Source organism: Alexandromys fortis, unplaced genomic scaffold, assembly GCF_014885135.2.
Source record: "Alexandromys fortis isolate MF-2015 unplaced genomic scaffold, M_Fortis_MF-2015_v1.1 scaffold_10, whole genome shotgun sequence".
NCBI classification, from domain to species: domain Eukaryota; kingdom Metazoa; phylum Chordata; class Mammalia; order Rodentia; family Cricetidae; genus Alexandromys; species Alexandromys fortis.
The window spans coordinates 3,221,792-3,247,495 of NW_026067895.1; the positions used below are offsets into that span (position 1 = coordinate 3,221,792).

General features: G+C 42.5%; 1 protein-coding gene across 3 annotated transcripts in view; it reads right to left on the minus strand.

Annotated features, from left to right (window-relative positions):
* Window positions 1-25,704, minus strand: part of Pcsk5 (proprotein convertase subtilisin/kexin type 5) — a 411,377-nt gene that overhangs the window by 74,938 nt on the left and 310,735 nt on the right. For all 3 annotated transcript variants that reach the window (XR_007594733.1, XR_007594738.1, XM_050158819.1), the window contains exons 21-24: window positions 20,792-20,894; window positions 11,847-11,983; window positions 8,158-8,364; window positions 6,969-7,037 (exon numbers count right to left, since the gene is read on the minus strand). Coding sequence is in view for 1 of the 3 variants with exons in the window: in XM_050158819.1 (XP_050014776.1) it covers window positions 6,969-7,037; window positions 8,158-8,364; window positions 11,847-11,983; window positions 20,792-20,894 (516 nt within the window). In the remaining 2 variants the exon portion in view is untranslated. The remainder of the gene's footprint in view (window positions 1-6,968; window positions 7,038-8,157; window positions 8,365-11,846; window positions 11,984-20,791; window positions 20,895-25,704) is intronic.

Consider the following 25,704-nt stretch of genomic DNA (forward strand, 5'->3'; position numbering starts at 1 on the left):
CAATGATTTGGTTTCTAATATCTTGCTCTTCCTTGTCCAAGACTCAAATTTTCCCTTTCTCCAGTACATCTACTCTGTATTTACAGCTCAGCTATTAGTCACCTAGTGGCCACAGCTAACAGATTAGCCAGTACAATGACAGTGTTGTGTCATACCACCTTTACATCACTCAATAACAGTCCCCCAAACTCAAGGGTGGGAAGGGCGGTGATTTGGTTACACCAAAGAAAAGTCAAACATGTTTCTAAGAGAAAAGGTAAATTAATCATCTTAAAGAAATTTGAAAAACAAAAAGGGAGGGGCCTGGTAAAATTGCTAAGATCCTTCACAAGAACAAACATGTATGAAATCATGATGGCAGAAGAACGCGCTTTTGGTGTGCCAGTCTGAAGGGTGAAGAACTGTCCTATGGGGCGGTGCATTCCTCTGGGTTGGTGTGCACATTGCTGTCTTGAATTAGAGCAACTGTTCATCCACCCTCAGGAGACCCTCACAAGATCAGACTCGTGAACATTCTTTCATGGCAGGATGGGAAGGCTCATGAAGCTAATAAGGCTTAAGGAGCCCCACACCTCCCTGAGGATGTACATAGCTGTGCACAGTGGGCTCTCACTTTCCCATGTTCCTGCAAGCAGCCTTTCATGCATGGTCCTTTGAGGACCTCCCATAAACACATTAGTGCACCAGCTGGACTTTCATGGCATAACTTCTTGGCCTGCTGTTACCTCTGTGTCTGGGGTGAACAAAACAGATTGCCTGGGAAAAGTCATACAACCCATGGGCATTTTAATTCATATCTCCCACCTGATAAACCGGTAGCTTTTCTTGCTTGGGGGCCATTTGTCTCGTGTGATTTAAAAGCCTATACCTTTCTTCATATTGTCTTAGTGTCCCCTCGGCCAGACTGCTTTTCCTTCTACCTGGATTCTGTAAGAGTGTCCTTACTGCTGTTGATGCTATAGTCCCTCTGCCTGTCCATTACTCCTGAACACTGCTAAGTCAGTAGCCAAATTCACCATAAAATTCCTCCTCAGAACAGCACCCTAGAGCCGAGGATGCATCTCTGTTGGCAGAGCCCTTGTCCTGCATGCGGGAAGCCCTGAATTTGATCTCTTCGCCACTGAATGCAGCGGTGCACACCTGCAACCCCAGCAGTGGGAAGCAGATGAGGGATGGCCAGGAGTTAAAGATGCTCCTCAGCTACATAGTGAGGCCAACACTGGCTGTCGTAGACCCCACTTCAAATAGAAAACCCCACACAACCCAATCATGCTTTCTTGTTTGTTTGTGTGTTTATTTAAGTGCTGAGGATGGAACGCAGCGCCTCACATATTCTAGGCAAACTTTCTATTACTGAGCCACACCTCCTAGCTTTCCATCTTTCCTTCTGTCCATCTGCTGCTCTTTAACCTTCAGTTGTTCCGTTTCAGCTAAAGAATATTTTTAAAATGCATTCATTGACTTCAAGGTTTGGATTTTTAGTGGCTCCTCTAACCCTTTCTCTGTCTGTTTCCTTATATTCGCTCATTCCTTCTTCAACACTCATACAGTCATTGGTGAGAAACCCACTGAGTAACGTCTTGCCACTTGTCACCACGTGGAAGCCCCATACTTAGGGCAGCTCTCCCTCTTCTTTGTGGCAACACAGGCAAACTCACAGCCTCCTTGCTGTGCTGCCTCTCTGGAAAACTCCTCTGATTGCTTCAGGGTAAGAGGGTCCTTGTCTAAAATTTTCTTATAAATGTTTTTCTCCTTGTTTGAAACTTAAATTTTATGAATGTTTAGCAATTGTCTGAATTTTAAAAGGTTTCTAGACTACACTCTTTTCAAAGAATAAAAATTAATGGAATTTCTTTATGTCCATCGGAGCCAAAATATTAGCGCCATAACTTCTGTTTTTATTAATGAGGTAAGGGAGTAAAGATTTTATATAATGTGATTAAAATCCATTATTAAGTCAGTGGATAAATAGGTATGGACCTCAAATCTCAAATTATACTACATCCATTAAATTAAAACTGTGAAAGATTTACCTTAAGACATCAAATTGCTTTATATACTTTACCCCAAATAGTCAAAATAGAACCCCAAACCCTCAGATTTTCCTTTGGGAAAAATGCCAACTGAAAATACTTGTTAGAAAGACAAAGAATTTGATGTCAATTATTCTTAGAAGAAAACAGGAATGTTGTGTTGTTTATAGCCTGATAAGGAAGAGAAACCTCACTCCATAACAATAAATATTCCCTCAGCTCCACCCTAGACGATCAAATTCAGTGCTTTCCTCCAGACAAAGCAATCACTTTTTGGTCATGGGTTAGTTTTCTGTCTCCTTTATGAAAATATTTCTTGAACTGAAAAGACCTAGCTCCTCCCTGGAGCTGGCTGCAGTTCCCATCAACCTAGAAATTGAGTTTTCCTTTATTAGTTGTGAAACACAGACATTAATCTATAGTGTCCTAAGTCTCTGAAAAGGAATACAAAACTCTCAAGATATCCCTAGCATCCACAACAACTGTTTATGACATAGCATACATAAAAATGTCTCAGATGTCTGCTCCTACTTGTTCCGATTCCTCCAGGGATTGTCTAGACCCTTTCAGAAAGAATCTGCATTGTTAAGATGGAATAAAGTGAAATTCTCTCCAAAGGATGACGTTTTGCTTCACAAGAAGCCTTTTGGGCAAATCTTGGTAAGTTATTCATATCTTTTAAAGTTCCCATTCTTCCCTGCTTAAAACTATAACATGGAATGAAACACATTTTTATCAAATCTTTCAGTTCTAATAGTCTATAAAATCATTTTTAATGTATGATTTTTTCTTTTCTTGGATTGCGAACACAATTTAATTAGAGAAAATATTGACTCTGAACCCGGAGTCTCATGAACTATCCTTTCTGTTTTAAACTTGGGAAACCCTCAAATTCAACCCAGGAAGTATTTATATGTATTTTTTCAAACTTACAGAGGAATTATGTCCTGATAGACATAAATGGAGCATACTGTTAAGACAAAACTGTGTTTAATGCTCATGATCCACCAAACATTATAGCATAGCCTAGAGCCTAGGACCCAGACTGTCTCTCATACATTCTCAGAACACTTGAGCAAGTGCCTCTAACACAAGATTATTTTGTAATCAAACGTTAGTTATCTCATGTGCTATACTGAAGAATTTTTGGTCACACAGCACACTGCATGGTATTGGCTGTTGACTTGAGCTGGTGGCCTCTTAACAGCTGTGGTTTGCTGCTGCACAGCAATATAAGGGAATTCTGTGTGCATAGCGCGCACACTGTCAGTGCATAAAAAGATCCTAATTTTAAACCCTAAGGTCATTGTCACACCATGGTGTGACAGAACATTGTTAAGCCAGATCACCACAAGTGAGGGACATTTGCATATCAACTGTGTGTGCCTTAGGATCCTGGTCTGCTGCTTTGCTTGTGTAAGTCAGCGAGCTTATTCTCAAGCAAGCCCTTCGGTGTCAGGCAGAAAGATATGCACACACCAAATGTTAGACCAGTGTCATAGGAATCTGCACGTGAAAGGGAGAGAGGGAGGGCTCATTCCACTAGAGAGATTACAAAGGCTCAGAAATGAGGTCATGGTTGAGATCAGGCAAGTCAGTTCAAGAACACACAAGACCCAACACACTGACATTTTATAAACGAAGAAAAATATTAGAATTTAAGATGTTAAAACTCAGCACTTTGGCTGTTCTTGTCACGTTCCCTGGTGACCCTGCTGCACTCGAACCTCCCTCCACTCTAGGCCAACCTTACAAAGAGCTTCATTCCAGGTGCGTCTCTAGTGACACAGCCTTTCTACAAGGTGCCTGTCATGTCACCTTTGAAATCCCAGTGCCATGGTGAGTACCCGGCACACAGCAGACAGCTAACGTCTCCTAAATGAAGGAAGGAATTGGATATGCCAATAGCACTTCGTAAAGCAAATCCTACTGATCTATCAGTTAAATAGAAGCTATAGGGTGCTTACATGGGGACGTGAAACATTCCGTCGTGCAGGGAAGTTCATTAAGTTCAGAAAGCAAACATCTCAGAAGAACTTCAGGAAGTCCCTGTAACTGACCAGATTCACTAGGATCTTTTCTTCACACACACACACACACACACACACACACACACACACACACACACACGTATATATGCATTGAGGACTGATGACAAATGCTCTCAGACAAGAATTAGGAAAACTGAGAAGCTTGGAAAGGACACACTCCAACGTAGTGTATGTTCCAGGTTTCCCAGCTTTCGTGAACCGTCACCCAGGCTGGGGTGGGCTTTGAGGATGTAGTTGTCTGAGTCACTTATACTCTTGTGAGTATCCCCTTGCCTACATTCCTGCAAGTAACCCCAAGAACGTCGTGGGCTCACCAAGCTGCACTTGGGTAGTATCTGCACTTTGGTCTCTCATCAGTTCTTCATTTGGGATGAGTAAATGTTTATTCTCATTCCCATAGAATCATGTCATATAACTCTATACCCCGTTCAGGATGATATCTGAGTCAGAGGCAATGATCAAAGGTACATCCTTTTTAGGCTGTTTTAAAGATGTGGAAGGAAAATTTATTCTTCTGTGTTTAACTTAGTGGATTTGTTCTGTTGTTATTATGGAACACCATCAAGAGAGCCAAAATGTTTAGGATTTGTCCCCCGAATGCACTCAAACACTCAGCCCACCACTGTGAACCACAAAGATGCAGGCATGTACATTCAGCATAGGTAAACGCTCCAAAGAAATCCAGTTGGGGTAGATACCTAAGTGGAAAATATGTCTGAGATGGATTAAAGTAAAATCAAGACCATCAGAGCCTCCATCATCGCTGCCATCAAGATCTCCTATCACTTCCTAAGAAAGACTGTAGTTTGGGTATAGCTGCAAAAACAGAATATGACAAAACACACAAAATATCCATAAGCAAAGTATAAAACAAAGTGGCCATTGTTTTAATTGTAGTTCTTTCATTATTTGCATTTAACGTTAATTTTGCTTCCCAGACACTTAGAATTTTGCCCATAAATTTCTGCCTGCCACCTCCTTCTGAAGTTTTACTCCATTACTGTATTTCTTCTCCTTATTCCACAATAGATGATAACAAGAGAATGCTATTCATGTTCCTAATGTCTCAGATAAACTATAGCTCATGCATAATATTTAAGAATTAAGGAAGTCACAGAAGAGGGGGAGGAAAAATTGTAGGAGCCAGAGGGGTTGAGGACACCAGGAGAACATAACCCACAGAATTAACTAGGCAGGGCTTACAGGGTCTCACAGCAACTGAAGCAGCAATCACAGAGTTTTCATGGGTCCGCTTTAAGTCCTCCACATATATGTTATGGTTGTTGCTTGGCGTTTTTGTGGGACTCCTAATAGCACTTGGGGGTGTCTCTGACTCTTTCACCTGAACTTGGAACCCTTTTCCTCCTAATGGGTTGCCTCATCCAGTCATGATATAAGGATTTTTGACTAGACTTCTTGTATCTTGTCATGCTGTGTTGGCTTGATAGACTTGAGAGGCCTGCTCTTTTTTGAAGGGAAATGGAGGAGGAAGAGTTCTGGAGGAGAGGGGAGAGGAGGGGCAGGAAGGAGTAGACGGATGGGAACTATGGTTGGGATGTATTGTATGAGAGAAGAATAAACAGACAAACAAACAAGTCTAAGTGGGTAAGGCCAGTAAGAGGTCTGCTTAGCTGCAGTGTAATCTAACAGTTCACAAGTGGTCTATAGAGTTACTGCAATGTTCCCACTGAACAGCTTGTTCTGCATCCTGAGAAATTTCCCATGTGATATGTACATAGTAACATCTTAGAGGCACCGCAGGCCTCCACAGAAGCCCCACAAGGAGAAATGACTTTGTTCCCACTGGGGTTTTCCTATACAGATTCTGTATGCTCTTTTCTATATGCTGCCTAGACTTATGTAAAAGTGCAGTCTTGAAATCACAGTCCCCTTATTTTATGCTTTTCATCAAATCCACTGATGCTGTGTGCTATAAACCAACCCCATCTTCTCCTTCACCCCAGAACCAGCAGTGTGAGAGGAAGGGATAAGGGAGCCACAAGCTTGAACTAGAGAGTATATATGCTTTTGTTGAGTAACAGGAATCTATTTATCAAATAATTTATTAATTTAGTACACAGTGTTATGCCTCCATGTATGCCTGCAGGCCAGAAAAAGTACCAGGTCTCATTACAGATGGTTGTAAGCCACGCTGTGGTTGCTGGGAATTGAACTGAGTAACAGGAATTTTGACTTCACCATCACCATATTGTCTTAGACTCCAAGCAATGGAGTCATTTTCACAAAAGGAGATCTCCCCATCTCTCTACCCACTATCGTGTTAACAGGCATTTGTTTGATTTTATTTGACAGCTCGATAAAGAAGAGTTTGAGTGCCAGGGGCAGATATTGCCATCCTTTCTTAAGCTTGACACTATTGTCTCACAAGCATCTCCTCACTGTGACACTGTCTGTACTGAAGTAGTGATGGGGTCACCGTGACATTGTCTGTACTGAAGTAGTGATGGGGTCACCGTGACATTGTCTATACTGGGGTAGTGATGAGGACACCGTGACATTGTCTGTACTGGGGTAGTGATGAGGACACCGTGACATTGTCTGTACTGGGGTAGTGATGGGGACANGGACACCGTGACATTGTCTGTACTGGGGTAGTGATGAGGACACCGTGACATTGTCTGTACTGGGGTAGTGATGGGGACACCGTGACATTGTCTATACTGGGGTAGTGATGAGGACACCATGACATTGTCTGTGCTGGGGTAGTGATGAGGACACTGTGACATTGTCTGTACTGGGATAGTGATGGGGACACTGATAAGTACCTTGATGACAAGACTCCTTCCTGAAGCAGTAGCAGCAGCATGTATGACAAGGGTCACAGCTATTTAAACATTTTAAGTAACAAAGGAACATGACATACCCACAGTGCATCCCAGACATCCTTCCTCACAAGGCATGCATTCTTCATACTCAGAATCCTGGAATTCACCTGAACAGGGAGAGGAATGGAAAACACCACTTAAAGACACTGGCTAGAGGCATGTACACTGCTAGAAAACATATTTGGTGTGTGGTTTATTTCTATGTGAATCACAGAACAATTATGAAACCTGAAACCATCTTGAAGAAGGATGTTATGTGCTTTAAAATCCCATATTAATTTAACAGACTGAACTACTCAGGTGGGCACAAATCGAACAGACTTAGCCTATATTCCATATATCTGGTCTTTTTGCTTGCTTGTTTGATTTGCTTTGATTTTTTTGCTGTGTAGTTCTGGCTGACCTGGAACTCACTATGTAGCTTAAATTAGCTTTAAACTCACTGCTTTCATTTCCTGAGTACTGAGATTATAACCATGAACCACCATGGTTGGTCATATAACTAATTTTAAAGTAAAGCTGGTAGATTAGATTTATTCAGTAAGTCAGCTCTGAGTCTAGGAAAATGGAATTAGATATACAAAGATCAGACTCTATGTCTAACTTACCAAACATTTCAAATTAAAAAAATTACTGTCTCTGTGAACAGGAAGGAGAAATAGAAAGGGTGCTTCATTTAAAATATCTTGAAACCATCTTTAGACATGGGCTACCCATAGTCCTTATATAGCAGAGACCAAAAACAATCGATGCTGCTAAATTTATCATCTTCCAATATAGCAAAGAAATCGAACAGTGATAACAACATACAACTCACAGAACATTCAAAAGTTTCAAATAGTATTAGGTATACTGATTTTCTGTGCTTCTCATGGGCAGTCCTACTTGGTGTTATACTTGCTCCTTTACAAATAAAGCCCCAAGGCATGGATAAATTAGACTAGTTTTGCCCATAGTCTCATACCTAGTAACTGAGAAGAAAACTGTTGGCCAAGACTGAGATTCTGACCTCAGTTTTTCTCTGCTGCTTGGGAGTTGTGGGCCTGGGAAGTGGGAAGGGAAAATACCTGCAGCCTCACTTGCTGACTGAGCTATTCAGAGTCATTCTAAGTGTTCATAATAACATTGTGATAATTGGCAATAAGGCAGTCCAATCCTCCCCTGTGCCCGAGGTGTAATCTGTCACCCCACGTCCTGGTGCTGAGTAGGACCCCGCAGAAGCCTCACCTTGTCCGCATTCCAGCCTCTGGCAGGTGTGGTTGGTGGGCACGATGAAGTAGCCTCTCATACATCGACTGCAGACATGTGGATTGTAGCAAAGCTCACAGTTGTCTGGGCAGGGCAGGCAGGCATGTCCCTTGGCAGGATAATGGCCCACAGGGCAGCTCTCTCGACATTCTCCCTGGTACAGGAAGCGCTCCCGACCATGCTTGTCTGACCAGTCAGAAGGGCGAGGGAAAGAGAAAATGCAAAAGCAGCCATGGAGCTCATATAATGTGAGATGTTTTATTAAAAAGAGAAACAACTGAGTGCTTTTGTTCCTAGGGGACCACGAGCAACAGAATGGATTTAATAAAAAAGTGCAATATCTATATCCTTATCGCAGAAAAGTTTTCCTTGCAGGGAATCATTTTACACTGTTTTATATATTCGAGCGAACAACTTCTATTTGGGATGTCATTGCAAAACCACAAGCCGTGTTCTGCGGATTGCTACAATTTGGAATGTGTTCAACTTTCCTAAGGGCTCCTTGGGGTAAAGGTAGACCCGTTCAGGCTTGGGGGTTACAGAGATGCCATAACAACAAACACGTGCTTCGTGGCAGGCACACTCGCTAGCAGTGTAATCTTACCATGATCTGGAATCACTAGTAAAGTCACAAGCTTGTGCTGACTGATATCTGGGTTTTTGCAAAGCCACTAATTGTTCCACCTTATTGCCACCCTAAATCAAGCACACCTCCACAACTTCACATCGTCCCTACGGGTTTTAGTCTGTCAACACTGGGCATTATGAGAAAAGAATCTGTCATTTCCCAGCAATGACAGATCATGGGAATTTGTTCCTGGAGAGACCAGAAAAATCTAATCAGTAAGACAAACATCAAGATCAGTTACAGAGGATTATGAACAGCCTCAAATATTTTTTTATAAACAACATTAAGATTAATACTACCTATCTACCTAGGGGCCCCTTACTCCCGGTTTTGGGGAGTCACAGTGCTCAGCATGCTCTGGGTAACCATCTACTCATTTCTCTGAGACCCAGACTTCCCATATGGCCTTATGTCTGAAGAATAGCTGATCTGTGTTGCCTCGAATTACCTGGGTCTAGCATTCACTCAGCGGGTGAGCCGCCACACAGAGATCCAACCCTGACCGTCAGGCTGCAGGGACACTGAGTGTGTGTATAAAGTCAGCAGTAACTCCTTGTTGCAGGGACAGAAGTGGAAAGTCAGTATAATGTTGGACTAAACCATGTGAACTTTCGGACATTTCAGCCTTTTATTGAAACTTCCTTTCTGGAATTTCTTGCGGTGAAGCATTGATCTTCAGCATGGTAACCTCAGGGCATAGATTAGCCCTGCCATGTCAGCATGAGCTTTTGATGTAAAGAGAGCATGTTAAATAAGAGCTTGATAAACAATTGCCCTCTCCAGAAAACCTCTGCTTATCACATATGGAAATGATCTGCGGCCACTTTCTGACTACTCATTTGGCCCTTATCTGATAGTATCTTATTGTCCAGTACGTGAGGACCAACCTCCTTATTATTCTATAAACTCCTTGACAGTGAGTCAGCTTTTTCATTGCAGTGACAGAAAATACCCAACATAAACACGTAAGGGGACGGATGGAAGATTTATCCTGGCTCTCAGTTCAAGGGTGTCCGTGCATCCTGGCAAGGAGGTCATGGTGGAGCAGAGATGCTCACTTCCTGAAGTCACACAGCAGAGAGGAGTTCCCCCACTAAGTGGCTTTCTCATCCCCCACCCCTCCATCTGGACCCCAGCTTATGGGATAGTATAGCCTACATTAAGGGTGGAATTTCCCTCTTAGTGGATCCTCCCTGGAAACCTCCAGAGATTTCCTTCACTAATCTATGAGGCATTTCTCAATCAGGTCAAGTTAGCAAACACTTAACCATCATACATCATGCTCCCGTTTATTATATTCTCCATTGCTTCTAATTGTAACTTGTGCAACAGAGGGAGGCATTTAATATTTAAGACGATAGATGAGATGCAGCCCTTCAAGTATAAAATATGGAAAAATGTCAAAGTCCTTTTCATGCGGTTTGGTACAAGTAGTAGTAAGATGCGAGACTATTTGCCATTTGGTTAGAACTGAACTCTGTTCTACTTGAGGGGCATATGCTGAGATGTGGAGTGCTGGGTGGGAAAGGGATTGTAAATGCCCATTTGTCCTTTCTTTTTAAACAAATAAGAAGAGGCTTACAGAAGTGAAGTGTCTTCTAGTTAGTGAGAAAGCTGGGAACCGGGGATGCGGCTCAGTTGTAGGGAACTTGCTTAGCATATGTAAGGCTTTAGGTTTGAACCCCAGTATTGCATAAAACCAGGCATAGTGGTGCATGCTTCTAATCCTAGCATTGAGGAGGTAGGGATAAGAAGATCAAAAGTTCAAGGTTTTCCTAAGCTACATAGAGAGTTTGGGGCAGCTTGAGATATAGGAGGCCTTGTCAGAAATCCATCCATCCATCCATCCATCCATCCATCCATCCATCCATCCATTGAGGATGTTGGGTGAGTTGTGCATTTCCCTAGTCTTGAGGGTCTTCCTGAACCATGGATTCTCTCCCTTATCTTTTGTATGTACACAGTCTACATGCCAGATGCTGCCTCTTGTTCAGAGCATTGTAGAGAACAGGTAGGAAGCGTTCACCGCTCCTCTGGGGCACAGAGTTGTTATGGACAAGGTGGATATTAAGAGTGATAAGTAAGATGTGTGAAAGAGAAGTGCGGGGCTCTTTTCTGTGTTCCTGTCAACCTAAAATGTCATTTGTTGTTTCATTTTTCTTGGTTTTAAAAATAATCTCTTTCACTAGACAAATAACATAAATATAATGGATAAGATGCTAACAGTCACCTCAGGGTCAGTTACACACAGGGAGGACTGTGGAGAGAAGCAGAGTAGCCTGTTTCAGGCTCCACCCCGACAAATCTTTGGGAAAGATGGGTCCAGTGCAACCACACACCATGCGGTGTGTGACCAATATTCAGCGGTGACCAATAATCCACAGTTCTTTTCTTTAAAACTGCACAAAATTTAAATTTGCCTCACACTGAAACTCTACTGACTCTCTAGGCAAAATAATATGATTCCGGTTCACATGAAGACAAAACATGATAGACACAAAACAAGGCTGGAGCAGGGTCAAGGGTTCAACCGCAGAGGAAGCTGGAGGGCATGGCCTCCACTCCAGTGATGGCAGATACTCTGAGAGTAACTCAGACTGGCCCAAAAGGTCACGTCTGCCGTGAGTGAACTGATTACTTTGTCATCTAAATGGCATAGCTTGGCTCAGAGACCTGACATAACCTTTCATGTATTATTGGTTTAGGGACCACGTGTGTCTTGCTAATCCTCTAGCTTTTCGGGTCTACCACCACAAAGCTTGACTTTACTGTGCCTGCATGCCATGCTTGACAACACACTTAAGAGACTTTCCTCTTGCTTCCCTCACCTCCTTAGAGGCAGTGAGTCAACTGTCCGATTATGTGAACGAGGTTTGTGTGTCCTGAAGGCAACAGAGCCTTCAGGTTGTTCCGGTGCTGTAATGAACAGCTGTCTGCTCTGAACCTCAGGAACCATCACAAGACTTCTGAGCCAAACCAAATGCTGGCTTGTGAGAGAACAGACCCAGAGGAGGGAGGAGCCAGCAGCGATTGCCCTCACCTGCTCCGCAGGAGGTACAGTTGGAAGGCCCTCTTCCTCGGCATCCTTGGCAACTGTGGTGGCAGGAATGGCATTGCTTCTTGAGTTCAAACTTCCATGAGGGGCAATTCAACATGCAGCGGCCATCATCAAAAACCCTGGAGGAAAAGCAGGCCGTGAGAGTTCATCTGGGTGACTTTTTGGAAGGAGCCAAGAATCAGAACACATGGTGTGCATGCTTCCCTGTATGGATTTGTTCTCATTGTCCCAGAGAGTGATGCCTGGGGCTGGTCATCTCAGGGCATGCGAGATATTAGTCACAGATCCATCCTTAGCCCAAGATGTGGATCCATCAGCAGGCAAACCAGAAACTGGCAAGGGAGCTGATCCCGAATCTGCTTCCAAATAAGCTAACTGGGCTCATGCAGATTGAGGTCATATCGAAGGCTCTGGGTCAAATCCAGCTAATATCAGATACAGTCTCTGACTTTCAGGATGCTAACTGGGCCTCTGAACCCAGAGGCATTGGAGAAGGCATTCTTTCACCATGCCCATGGCTGGCGAGCGGTGTGTCGTATCTAAGTGCCCTGGAAGAGTAGAATGAAGCACTCTTCTGAAGGCTGGAGACCACCCACGAAGTTGCCTTATGCACATCATAACTTCTAAACGAACTTGGATTTCATTTCCTCCTATGTGGATTGTGCTCACAAACACCCACAAAGGCCCGGCACGAAAGTTAGAAAATGGGCTTCTAAAACCTTCGGTTTTACATGTGCATGCTATACGTCAGGATGCCACTGCTAATATTTTTGTGTTTGGGCTTCATCTTTCTTTGCCGAGTAATCATAAGAGCAGATGGGATTAAGTCAACCAAGTCCAAGCATTCTGCTCGGAACAACACAAAATGTTTGTAAGATAAAAGTAGGAATCAGATAGGTAGTTGAACAGATGAAGGGTGCCGGGGTTGCACCTCCAGAGTTTTTAATTCAGTCGAGCTCAGGGAAAAAAGACTGAAAACTTGCATTTCTGACAATTTTTCTGGCAGTGCTAACGTTACTGATCCAGAGGGCACACATTTGAAAAGCTGTATTATTTACTCATTATTTAAAGTTTTGCTTGGACCTGCATACAGCGATTGTCTATGATAATGAAGCACGGTGTGGTGTTTCTGCACATATGCTCAGCATCTACTGATGACATCGGGGCAGTTACCGTTTCTCCTTCCTTATAATTTCTTTATGATTGGACTCCTCAAGCTCCTCTGGTCTGAATCTTCATAAAAATCTACAATTGGGGATTGTGGCCTATGCTGTGTGGTGCCTAAACCTTCTTCTCTCTCTTACCCAATCTTTCTCTGTCACACTTCCCTCCCCACCTTTCCTCACCTCTCATAATCACTGGTCTACATTCAGTTTGACTAGTTCTGCTCTCCTCAAGCCAATGTAAGAATATGCAGTACTGGTCCTAGTCTGACTTATGTCATTTAATACAATATCATTTTGCTGCTAATGTCAGGATTTCATTCTTTATGATTGAAAGATAATTGGTTGTGTTTATATACTCCATTTCTTCATCAATTCATCTGTCATTTGGGTAGCAAGATTCATTATATCTTAGTCATTGTAAATGGTACGGTCATAACACAGGAGTTCTGATGCATTTTTGGTGTGCTAACACCATTTTCTGTGGACCCTATAGACATTACTTGGAAAGTCATTGCTCTGTGAACATCTAGATTGCTGTGGGGTGCTTAAGAACTGAGCCCATGTAATGCAGGCATTGCCAAAATGGGGTCTTGTAGACTTTCCTAAGAGTAATACTTAGTCTTAGTCTTGCTGGTTATAAGGTTAACTAAGTGCAGACCATATCCCTGAGAGTATAATTGTGCTACCAAATCTAGGAGCAGAGGGGGCAGCACAGAGAAGGAAATTTTTTTTTCTCTATACCACCTCTCAGCACACTGGACATTACACAACACTGTTAGGTGGAAGCCTCCAGAAACTTACTCCTGTGGAGGCACTGGCTTCTTTAAGCCCACTGCTTACAGGGAGTCAACCATAATTGGGGAGCTGTCTATATCAATCCCAGCACTGGAAGAAGTTGGGAGTAAAGCATCCGTTCCCTTCGCTGTGCCATTTGCATCAGTCTGGAAATAGAAAGGGATTCAAGCCCACAAGCAAACACAAAAGGTCACCTTACTCTTGGCTCCCTGCTCCCTCAGTTTCTACTAACCAATCTCAGCACCACTGGAAACAGTCTACTTCTTGGTCTTCTGCAGAGTGTGTCCCAGCTTTAAGGCAACACTCACACACATGGCGGTCCATGTCAAAGAAAGATGGGAATCCTAACAGAAGACCTGGCGAGTCAGGGCTGTCTGTGTGTCGATTGCTAGCTTGGCCTAATTAAAGTCATCACAAGGGCATTTCACATAACTACTTGTTGTATTAGTATTTCAATGCAGCGAAACTTGATGAAAAGCCTTTCCTCTCTCTATTTTCATTGAAACAGATCAAGTGGAATGCTTAAGGCTGTGTAAGAGCAGAGGTAACTCCTAGATGCTTTTATTTAGATTTATTTACCCTGTACTTCTGCAAGACTAGGAAGTGAGCCTAGGCAAAGAGGACCAGAGCATTTCAGAGCAGTGCCTGTTACATAAAGAGCTAAGGGGTTATTGCTTCACATTCCAAGTTGTCTTTAAAGAGCTGAACAAAAGGTTTATAGAAATGCAAAAAGAAACCCCAAGATGTGAAGGTGATTTCTAAATTTCTGCTTTTCACTAGGGCTCCTGGATCACACCTCTACTCTTAGCGCTGGAGAAGTTGATGCAGGAGGATTGCTACGAGTTTAAGGCAGGCATAGGCTACCTACCCAGTGAGTTTCAGGCCAACCTAACTTAAAGAGTGGGACTTTATTTTAGTTTTTATTTTTTGCTGGTGTTTAGTAAAACAACTTCAGAGTTAAATTCTTAAAAATATTGTAGAAAAATCTAAAGAGATAGAGAAGTAGGTATTGCATATGGAAAGGATAATTGCCCCCCCCCCCCATGGTGTGTATCATTCAGTTTCAACAGTTGCTAGCACCTGGCTAATCTTATTTTCTTTCCACCAATTTACTCATTCATCTTTGAAGCTAACCCGAAAGTTAGTGTTAACATTCTTGTCACAGGTGGAAGTTCTCCGAAGACGGTCTTTGTTTTCCAGGAACTAAAGGGATCCAACAGCGAAAGAACCAGAAAAAGCTCAGAGACCAGCCTTCCAGGTTATCTCTCTCCTGTCCTCGGTCCAGATCCATCTTTGCTGTTTTCTGTCCTCTTTTGTTCTGGAAATGAGCCCACTAAAACTTCTATCTCAGGGTCATCAATTATCCTCATTTGGGAGGTAGACTCCCCACTGGCCTCCAGTTAGTTTTAAACAAGAGGAAACATCATTAGGAAATTGGGACAAGAGACTGGGCTCTTCCACCCAAGCTAGCTTCTTTCCTCTATGGCAGGGCAGAGTCTGTGTCCCCTGTTCTTCAACATCTGGCAAATCTATCTCTTCACAGGTCCAACCCCTGCTTTAAAACTAGGGCTGTTGAACTTCTCCCACCATTGCTTGCTTGAGCATCTCAGCATCCCTTGGCTGCAACCTCAATGGCAGGGACAGTGTCCTAAAGAGCTGTTAGATGCCATAGCTATCTCAGAGCTAAATATAAAGCAAGTGCTTTCTCCCTACTTTGCATGGACCTGACTCCAATTACTATGGCTTGGACATATTCTACATAACGTAAGTGTTGAAAACTTGATACACAAAGCAACAAGGCCGAGAAGTAGGGTTTAATATAAGTGGATTAGCCAGTGAGGAATCTTACACAGCAGCTGACTTGACCATGGTAATAGGTTAGCGATAAAAGCAGACTATCTTCCTTTGGTTCTGTGACTGTCACCCTCTCTTGCTTCCCACCTTCTTCAGTGGGGTGACCCAGCCATCACCAAAGGCCAGCGGCATGTACATAGATCTCCCAGTTCCCAGTAACATTTAGCCGATGTTATAATGTTTATAATTTATCCAGTCTCAAGTATTGTGTTATTGCAGCTCCCAAATGAGCCAAGACACGGATCCAGGCAACACTTTGGAAAACACATAAGGAAAATACTTTGCCATTTCCTCAAGGACAAATAAGTCAACATCACCTTCTTTCCAGATAATTTCTTCCTTTTTATCTTTCAGCTCTCTTCAGGGAAAATGCCAGAAAAAAGAGTCAAATAGTTCATTGCCATGCTACATTACCCTTTCTTGGGCATGTGTGTATACAGCTGACGTCAAAGAAGAAAGATGTGGGGAGGAAAGAATGCTCAGAGGAACAAGAAGAAATTATTCCTGGGAATAAGATTTTCTTAGGAAGATACCCTGGTTCAATTCATGTGTATGCTTAATTTATTCAAAGGCTAACACTCAGTATACTGCACAAACAAAAGCACCAAGATGTGCTAGCAACGTTACCTATCATTTGTACGAACAGTCTTACCACGTATCAGGGTGAACCTTGCTTTCACTGCCTGCTTGGCCTTGTATCTAGATTTTTTTTTTTCAAGTAGCCGTTTACAGTGGTAGAATTTTTCCCTTCCTTTTCATTTCTCTTGTGCTACGGGCAACCACGGTTTCTCCAGTGTACACTGGATGATTGTAATTGCCTCATTAGAAAAGTGTTCAAAGATGTTCAAACATGCAAGACAATTTAATTATTCATAGTCATACAAATGGGGGCTAGAAGGAGAAATAGGACTTTGTTTTGGTAATATCTTTATCTGAAAGTGTGCTTTGAAGTTTCTTTAAAGCAAATTCAATATTTAGAGCGGTAGCTCTTAGAGACAGTTAGAAAATAGTCTTATGACTTTTCATAGAAAAAGCCATCAACAGCCCATCCAACTCTGAAGCCTGCCAGCTGTCATAATGACTAGCCTGGCAAAATATGCCTGTTAGTGCAATAGTGACAAGAGTGTTATAAAGGTATCAATTGCTTTCTGATTGGACTTAAGGCCCACTTCACAGAAGGTAGCTCATATCTGGTATTCTAAGTCTGGCCATGAACATACTATTATTGTTTTACTAAATGGACATGATATCAAGCTGCCTTCTAAATACTGATCTTTATACCTGGAGATTATTTCAGCTCTCACTCTTTAGAGGAGCTTCTCTAGATAACAGTTTATACAAAGACATCTGGTCAAAGTGCAGAGAATAAATGGCCTGTCCCTGAATGGGACATCTAAGTAACTTCCCTCCAAAGACTCAGGGAGCATGATGGAAGAAGGGGCAGAAAGAAACTGGGGAAGGTGGTTGTAGGTCAGTGTCTTCTGGAAATGACATGGTCAATGCACTCAAGAATTTACTGCAGCTGTGATTATGTGCAGGAGACTTGAATAAGATCAGGCTTGTCAGCATTTCAATATGGAATAAGAAAGGTCTAGTGAAGGCCTTCTCCTACCCATGCGACTATTGACAGTTAATGATGACTGGACAAAGAGTTACCATTTCCTTAAGTCGTGTGGCCATTGATAAATTTCTCACATTATACTAAATGACCTTTCATCCATGCTTATGATGACAACCCTATTTAAACTCATTTTTGGAAAGAGGAAGTTTCAGTAGGAGAAAGAAGGAAAAAGAAAAAGGACAGTAGGGAATGAAATGAACTAAAGTTCACCATATACATGTATAAGGCTTTCAAAGACTATAAAATAAGTTGATAATTTAAAAATGCAACAGCTGAATACTATTCTGTTATAGAAATGTGCCACATTTCATTATTCATCTGTCAGTTGCTGGACATCTAGGCTGATTTCCTGGCAGCAATGAACATGGATGAGCAAGTGTCTCTGTAATAAGATAAAATCCTTTGGGTAAGTGTCCAAGAGTGGTCTAGCTGGACCAGCGAGAGCTCTAGTTCTAGCTTTTTGAAGAGCATCCACACGAATGTTCCGAGTGACTACTCCAGTCTCACCAGCAATGAATAAGCATCCTTTCCTCATGTTCTTGCTGGCACGTGCCACCAACATCTTTTGTTTTTAGCCATTCAGACTGAGGCAAATTGAAATGGTGCTGTGGATGGAACTGGAAATAATAATTCTGAATGAAGTAACCCAGAAAGACAAACGTCGTATATTTTCTCTCATTTTAGAATATTAGTTTTGACTTTTCAGATGTGTTTGCTTCATTTGTAATATCCATAAAGGTTTGGAAATTAGTAAGTGTTAGAAGACATTGCTGGCTGGTAGAGGTCTCAGCCTCCTTATGCCTGGCAGCTTATCTCAATAATTCGGCAACAAGGAGCTCCCTCCCTCCAGCAGAACTTCCTTCCTCTACCTGCCCTTATCTGGAGAATGTCCACGGGCCTGGAAGGCTGACCTTGTCTGAAAGCTGTCGCTAAACCAGATCCTGACTTATCTTTAGTTTGAACTCTGGCATAGATCCCTGCTAGAAGACTCCCTTGCTACACACATGAAAACTAAGACTTGTGCTAGGAGCCTTACGACAGGAGTGTGCTACCTAATGAAAACTAGGGTTTGCTCCCAGGCTCTCCAGTTCTATATATTCCTCACACTCTGGAATAAAGTTGAGCTGATTCACTGAAATCTATCTCCTGGGGGGCTGTCTCCGTTTGTGCTCACGGGTCACATACAAAGTTTTCTGTCATCACTAGTGCCTCTTGCCCTCTTGACCCAGTGGCCAATAGACCAAAAAGGAAAGAGGGCTCCCACAGGAAGGGGACATGGTGGGGACCCACCCACTACCATAGAAGCTTCCTACCATATCGGTATAGCTTCTATATGCAGCAAGTGGTGAATAACAGAGAAAACCACAACTAGCCAAGGTATAGAGAATAAGAGACTGTAGAATGTTCAGCCCGATATGGGATATCTTTATCATAACCCCTCCTCCTAAGGTTAAGGGGTCATTGTCGAAGATGGGCATAAAGACCTCTAAAGAGCCAGAGATGATGGATAAACACAAGGAGACAGAGTCCTTCATATAGCACAGCACAGCACATATACACTAAAAGTGACCGTGACAACATTTACAAAGCTCCCAGAACATGCTTAAGTAAGACAAAAATCTCAGCATGAAGGCCAACATGAAGTCCCACCTTTAGTAGAGGAATTATTGGCAACTGATGGCTGATGGGAGAGGAAATGAGTTCTCTTTAAAAATGTTGCCCTGGGTAAGTTGGCCACATTGCATCAGAAGGTCACATATCCAAGATAAGAACTAATTGGACTTGGTGGGTAGAAAAAAATATATGTCCCAAAGTTGAGAGGTCTGGGAGAAGTTGGGGGAGGGAGTCAATATGATTAAACCACATTGTAAGAAGTTCTCAAATAATTAATTTTATATAAAAGGAAAAATATAATTTAAAAAGAAAAATTAAATATATATTGAAATTTGAAAATAACAGGTCTATTCAATTTTTAAAACTAAGACATTGTGAAAGGCCAAACAAAAAAATAAGGCAAAGAAAATGTAAAAAATTAAAAAAAAACTTTAGAACTAGATTCTGGAAAAATATTCTGTGAATAATATTATTAGGATAATTGATGAGACTGGAATATGGACAAGGTATTATAAAAAACAGTAGAATATAATTACATTTTCTTAATTTGAAAATAAAGAAAATATTCTCATGGGTGGCATTGGGAACCCTTGAGGTTTCTATTTCTTTCTTTTTTCTCTGTTTTACTTCATCCTTCCTTCTCTGCCTCCATCTTTCCTTTTGGTCTTTTTCCTTTATTATGGCCTCTTCCTTCTGAGGGCGTTCTTCTGACAGTCAAACCCATGGCTTTGGTGACACACAGATCAGCAAGCCCACAGTTATAGAGCAGTCACTATAGGCTGATCACTTGGAGAATAAAGAAACAAATACAGCACAGCCCCTGATCACAGAGGTGTCACAGTCCCCAGGAAGAATGAGGTCAGAATGACACTTGTGCAGAGGGAGCACCTCAGTAGGGTTGCAGAGCCCCGCCTCCCCGCTGTGACAGCATCCTCAACCACCTTGTCTAGAGACAGACTCAGCTCCTTACACATTTAGCTGAGCGGGGCTGAGGCCATTCATTCAAAAACCTGGAAGCTCCCAAGTATTACGTGCTAGAATCAGAGGAGCATTGACTAAACATATGTCAGGCCTTCAATTCTCTCTATTGAGATGTCCATTGGATTAGCAGTGTTGCTCCTTCCATTATTGGCTATTTCCATTTGACCTGTAGGGAAGCCTCCGGTTTTTCTTGCGTGTTGCCAGGGAAGGAGATGCAAATGCAAGATCTCAAGAAATTGAGTCTAATGAAGACATGTATTTTGTAAGCAGACATCTTCAAAGGCTACACATGCTCCGACAGAAATATCTATAGAGTAGAAGGTCATGACATAGTAGGCTGTGAGGAACTGAGCTGGATCCCCAGGGCCCATTTGTTAGAGGGCAAGAACTGACTTCTATAACTTGTCTTATGATATTGACACAAGTGCTGTAGCACACATGTACATGGGACTATAGACCACACATAATCAATAACTGCATTTCTTTTAAAGAAGGAAGGCTAATTCTACTGGGAAGTGTCAGAATTGCCTTTACACAATAGTTTGTCCTTGAGCTGATTATAGAAATGAGTATATTTATATATTCAGAAGATGGAAGTGCTGTTTGAGGGATGAGTGTGTAGGATATGGGATTTCACTGGTCAAAAGTGACATCGAAGGTACCATTTCCATTAGCAAGATAACTCTTCCAGCATCTAGAAAACTGGTCTTTTCCAGGAGTATTAGACCTTGTGGGAGAGGATGTTACAGAGGTGGGTTGTGGCCAGACCATAGGGAATGTCTCTATCATGGGAAGGAGTTAAGGTCCTGTGTCCAGAAGGCCCATTAGGTGCCACTAAAGCAGTTAATGTTCCCTCTCAACGCCCCACCCCCAGGAAGTCCTAAGTGGTTACTCACCTCATTATGGGGCAGCTGGTACAGTCGTCTTGAGTGGGTCCCGAGCACGTGGCACATGAGGCTTCACAGGCACGGCAGTGGCCTTGCTCATCCATATATTCTCCTGTGGAACAAAATCTCGCTGCTTACAGTACTCCACACAGCAAGACTGCCTGGCTGGCAGTCAGGGAGAGCCAGAGCTCTTGATGGGTGCTTGGACAGTGGAAATGACACAAGGGATGGGCGCAGTTGAAGTCAAGCAGTGGACAGGCCACACCTACATCTTGTCTCACCATGCTCTACTGGGAAGGACTGTAGTTTGGGGGCAAGAATGGGAGCAGAGTTTTGGCTGCAAAATGGCAGATGTGAACTAGATGTTATCCTGGACGATGACCAGTCAAGAGACAGAGGGCGTTTTCACTCAGCTGGCAGGTTTATCCTTCCCACAGGAGTACACATCTGATCTTACCCCAGAACTCAGTGTAGCTTCACAAATTTCTCTTGAACGTAGGAAATCATCACCAAAGGGGCAGATAGAGGTCAGCCCCAGTGAAGGCATCAAAGACAGGATGGCACTCAATGAATTCAACCCTTCTCCTGTACCATATTCTTTCTTCCTTGTTATTGTAAAGAACCAAACCAAACCAAACACCACCAATAAAATCACATCAGAGAGACTTCTTCAGCCAGATCCCAAAGCCTCATTTTGTATTTGTTGTTTGAAAACAGATAATCCTCAGAATAAAATATCCAGATTCTGGCAGAACCACCCGCTTCACTTAGCCTCAGACCACTCCCAGATGTGACAGCTGTTTAATTATCTGTAGTTTGTCAATCTGAGAACCACTGGGAGGGGGAGGTACAACAATAAACTCATGACTTAGTCAACTGTAGCACAAATAATACAAACCCAGAGACAGATATTGGGGTTCAACCTGAAGATCAGAAAAGCAAAGCAGTCAAGCCTTTAGACTGCTCTTACCTCTAAAAAATCCTCAGACTGAAAGAGATTGAGTTCCTGTCTCATCCCACCTTATATTCCTCTCTAGTGCTGGGATTAAGGACATGTGACTCCCTAGTACTGGGATGAAAGGTGTGAGCCACCACCACCTGTATCTGTTTCTGCATTGATCTTGTGTAGCCCAGGGTGGCCATGAACTCACAGAGATCCATGTGCCTCTGTCTCCCAAATCCTGGGTCTAAAGGTGTGTGTCACCACTGCCTGGCCTCTATTGGCTTAGTTTTTATCTTCTGCTCTTCAGGCAAGCTTTATTTATAAAACATAATTAAATATTACTATAGTTAACCCACCTTATTGATCCTCTGAGATCACTGCTGGCTTTACTGCAGTTGCATTCAGAAAAGTCATGAGAAGAGACTTGGTGGATGAGGATGGAGCAAGCCATCCTCTGCCTTCCCAAAGCTTTACTGAACTACAGTTAGGTAAGGTAAGCCTTCCATATAGAACTCATTCACCGGCAAGAAATAAAGCACACGGAAAGAAATGAAGAGCTTGCTAGACTTTGTTCTCCTATAGCAGAAAATACTTTTTGTGTAAAGATGTCTTTCACATAAAGTCTATTAAGTTGGCTAAGGAAAAGGGAAATAGGTATGTTCAGAGTGAGGCAAACATCTCCGAGGAATGCCTTCTGTTACCCAAACACAGTGTGTTGTGGAATTCTACTTTAAGTACGGAAAGGTGTGTTACATTTGTTTATGCTGCATTTGTCTAATGATTTAAAGGTGTGTTGCTTTGCCTGCCTAAAGCACCTGATTGGTCGAATAAAAAACTGAATGGCCAATAGTTTGGCAGTAGAGGGATAGGCAGAGCAGGCAGGCAGAGAGAATAAGTAGGAGGAGAAATGTAGGCTTCAGAGAGAAGGAGAGAGGAGAGAATGAGGGAGAAAAAGAGGGAGAGGCCATGGAAACCTAATCTTTCCCTTTCCTTTCCTTTCCTTTCCTTTCCTTTCCTTTCCTTTCCTTTCCTTTCCTTTCCTTTCCTTTCCTTTCCTTTCCTTTCCTTTCCTTTCCTTTCCCTTCCTTTCCTTTTTTTTCCCTTGTGGCAAAGTTTCTCTCTGAATCAGGAGTTTGGAATTAGCTAGATTGGCTGGCCAATTAACTCCAGGCATATTCCTATTACTGTCTCCCCAGCCCTGGGATTTATAAGGGTATTTGGTACACCTGGCTCTTTATGTCGGTAATGGGAATTGAACTCATATCTTCATGGACCATTTTCTGTAGTCTTTGTGTAGTAGGCACTTTACAGACTGAGTCATCCTCCAAGATTGGTTACATTGAGGAAATAGTTACAAATCAAATGCTAAGCAGGGGCCTTGCACTTCTTTAGAATGTCCAAAGTCTAAGTCAGAAGAGAGAGACACACGGGAACTCTGCTAAACCTTTGCAGACCTAAAGGTAGACAGGTTGCTTTGCTGTCATGCTGATCCCTACAGAAACTGACACTGATTGGTTCTTCTGATTCCCCCATCTTCTTCCCCTTTAACCTCCATGACATACAGAGGCATCCTGTCTTTTGACAGTATGGAATAATGTTGTCCTCTGAAAGTATGTTGAGACAAATCCACTGCTATTCTGGGTCACAGATAGCCCACAGGCCTCAGGTTGGACATTCAAGAAAGCCGATCCAGTGCTAGGGTAAGATTTCTACCTGGTAATGCCTCTCTCTGCTGGATGGAAAGTTGCCTGGTGGCTGTGAGAGTTGTCCCAGCTGCACTCTCCAAGTCCTCATGATTACTACAAATGCTGCATCACCACATCAAGCGAGGGTTCTTAGGGTGTTCCTTTGGAATGTTTATTCATTCACTTGCTGCAGGTTTTTTTTTTGTCTTTTTTGTCGTCGTTGCTTATTTTTAGACAGTGTCTCACCATCTGTTTGGCTATCCTGGATCTTGTTATATATGACAAGGCCAACCGTCCCTGTGATCTTCTTGCCTCAGCTTCCTGAGTATCAGGGTCCCACGCCCGTGCGGAAAATGGCAAATTCTCCCTCACTTTCATCGGTACCTTGGCTATATGTTGATCTGTTCAACTATAATGAATGGCCTCCATTCAATGCTCACAAAGTAACATCCTTAGCGTTAATGACCACTGAGCATTGGCTAGCTCTAGAATTTCAAACACATGATCTAAGGCAGTGGTTTTCAACCTTCCTAATGCTGAGACCCTTTAGTACAGTCCCTCATGTTGTGGTGATCTCAGCCATAAAATTACTTTTGTTGCTACTTCATACCTATAATTTGCTACTATTGTGAATCATGTGTATATATCTGTGTTTTCCGCTAGTCTCAGGTGACCCCTACGAAAGGGTCATTCGATCCCCAAATGGGTCTCAACCCACAAGTTGAGAAGTGCTGATAAGAATAAGTTTTTATACAACCTTACTCTATTGTGTTCTCCACTTGGACTGGGCCAAACTATCTCCAAACCGTCTTCTTTACAGCCCTGCTAGAAGGAAACACCTGACTTGATGATAAGCTATCTGAGTTCCCTCAGCTTCCTTTTTCTTGCTGCTTAAATGTTTTGTGACTGTCCTTGACTGTCCTCTTACCACCCATTGAGGAAGATTTATCTTTCCTCCTGCCCACAGTCAACTCCCTATTCAATGCCCTTCAACTTCCTGGGGTATTTCTGGCCCATCCCTCTGTCTTCGATCTCCACTTTATGTTTCCATCTGACAACATCCACAAAGCTCTCCCCGAATCTAAAACCTTCCCAAGCCCCTTCCCTTCTTGATAAGTGACTTCTCAGGGCTGTTTATTTTCCTCTTGTTACTTGGAAACAAAATGGAGAACATTCTGTGACCTTGAAGCTTATGTAAGAAAGTCATCAAAGGACAGCTAAATGGTTCATCTCCCTCCAGTCTGCTCGCCTCTTCACTTTAGAGTAAGCACTGGCTTTATAACAGATGACAATAGAGGGACCTGCCCCAATTTCCATATTTATGTGGATGTCCAATTAGTCACATAAACAACTGCCCTCAGCCCTTGCACACAGGCACAAGTTTTTCCTTGCGTATTTGGAACCAGGGAAGTCAGATTCCAAGGACATAAGAAAGTGACTCTTTTTTTTCCCCCTCTGTTGGAAGAGCAAATTCTTGTCATCTGTCTTCATTGCACAACGAAGTTGAATGTTTATGACAGGCGTGATATACAAAATTCTAGAAGAAGTCACTGTTAGCAGATGTCAGGATCCAGCATTTTGTTCACCTATCCTACAAGTTCTTCTTTCTGGCATCTTTGTCTATTTGTATTATGTCCAGACTGTATTTCTCCTGTGATTGGAAAGTTTCTGTTTCCCTATTCGCTTCTCATGCTGTTTTGCAGGGGTTTAAAGGTCACTCAGGAAGTAGGGTCACACGAGGAGGAACGATGCTTGGAAATCTGCAGACCCAGTTTCACAATGAATGCTTATCAATTTAGAAGTGTACCAGCAAATGACTTGCCATGCTCACTCAATCCTTGATAACACGGTCAAATGTTATTAATAAACTTGGATTATAAAGACACTCACATGAGGTCACCCAGCAAAGGTGAACATACATTATATTATCTCCAGTTACAAAACTCAGTCCAAGATATAATAATAGACTTTAGGGACACATGGGCAGACAGTGAGCTAGTTCTTTCTTCCTATCTGTCTGTTTGTTTCTTTCCTCCTCCTTCTATACTTCGTCTCCCCTCTTTTTTGGGGGACAAAGTCTCACATAATCCAGGATGGTCTTAAGATCACTATGTAGAAAGCTGCAGAGAGTCAATACTCAGGCTGGTTAGCGAAACTGGCAACACAGAACAGCTGGATTCCCTGTACCTATTCCTCTCCACTTACTAGCCATTTGATACAAAAGTGGTTTGAAGCTCACTTCATAATCTATTACTTAAGTATTTATTCCTTTGGTATATATATACCAAAGGATT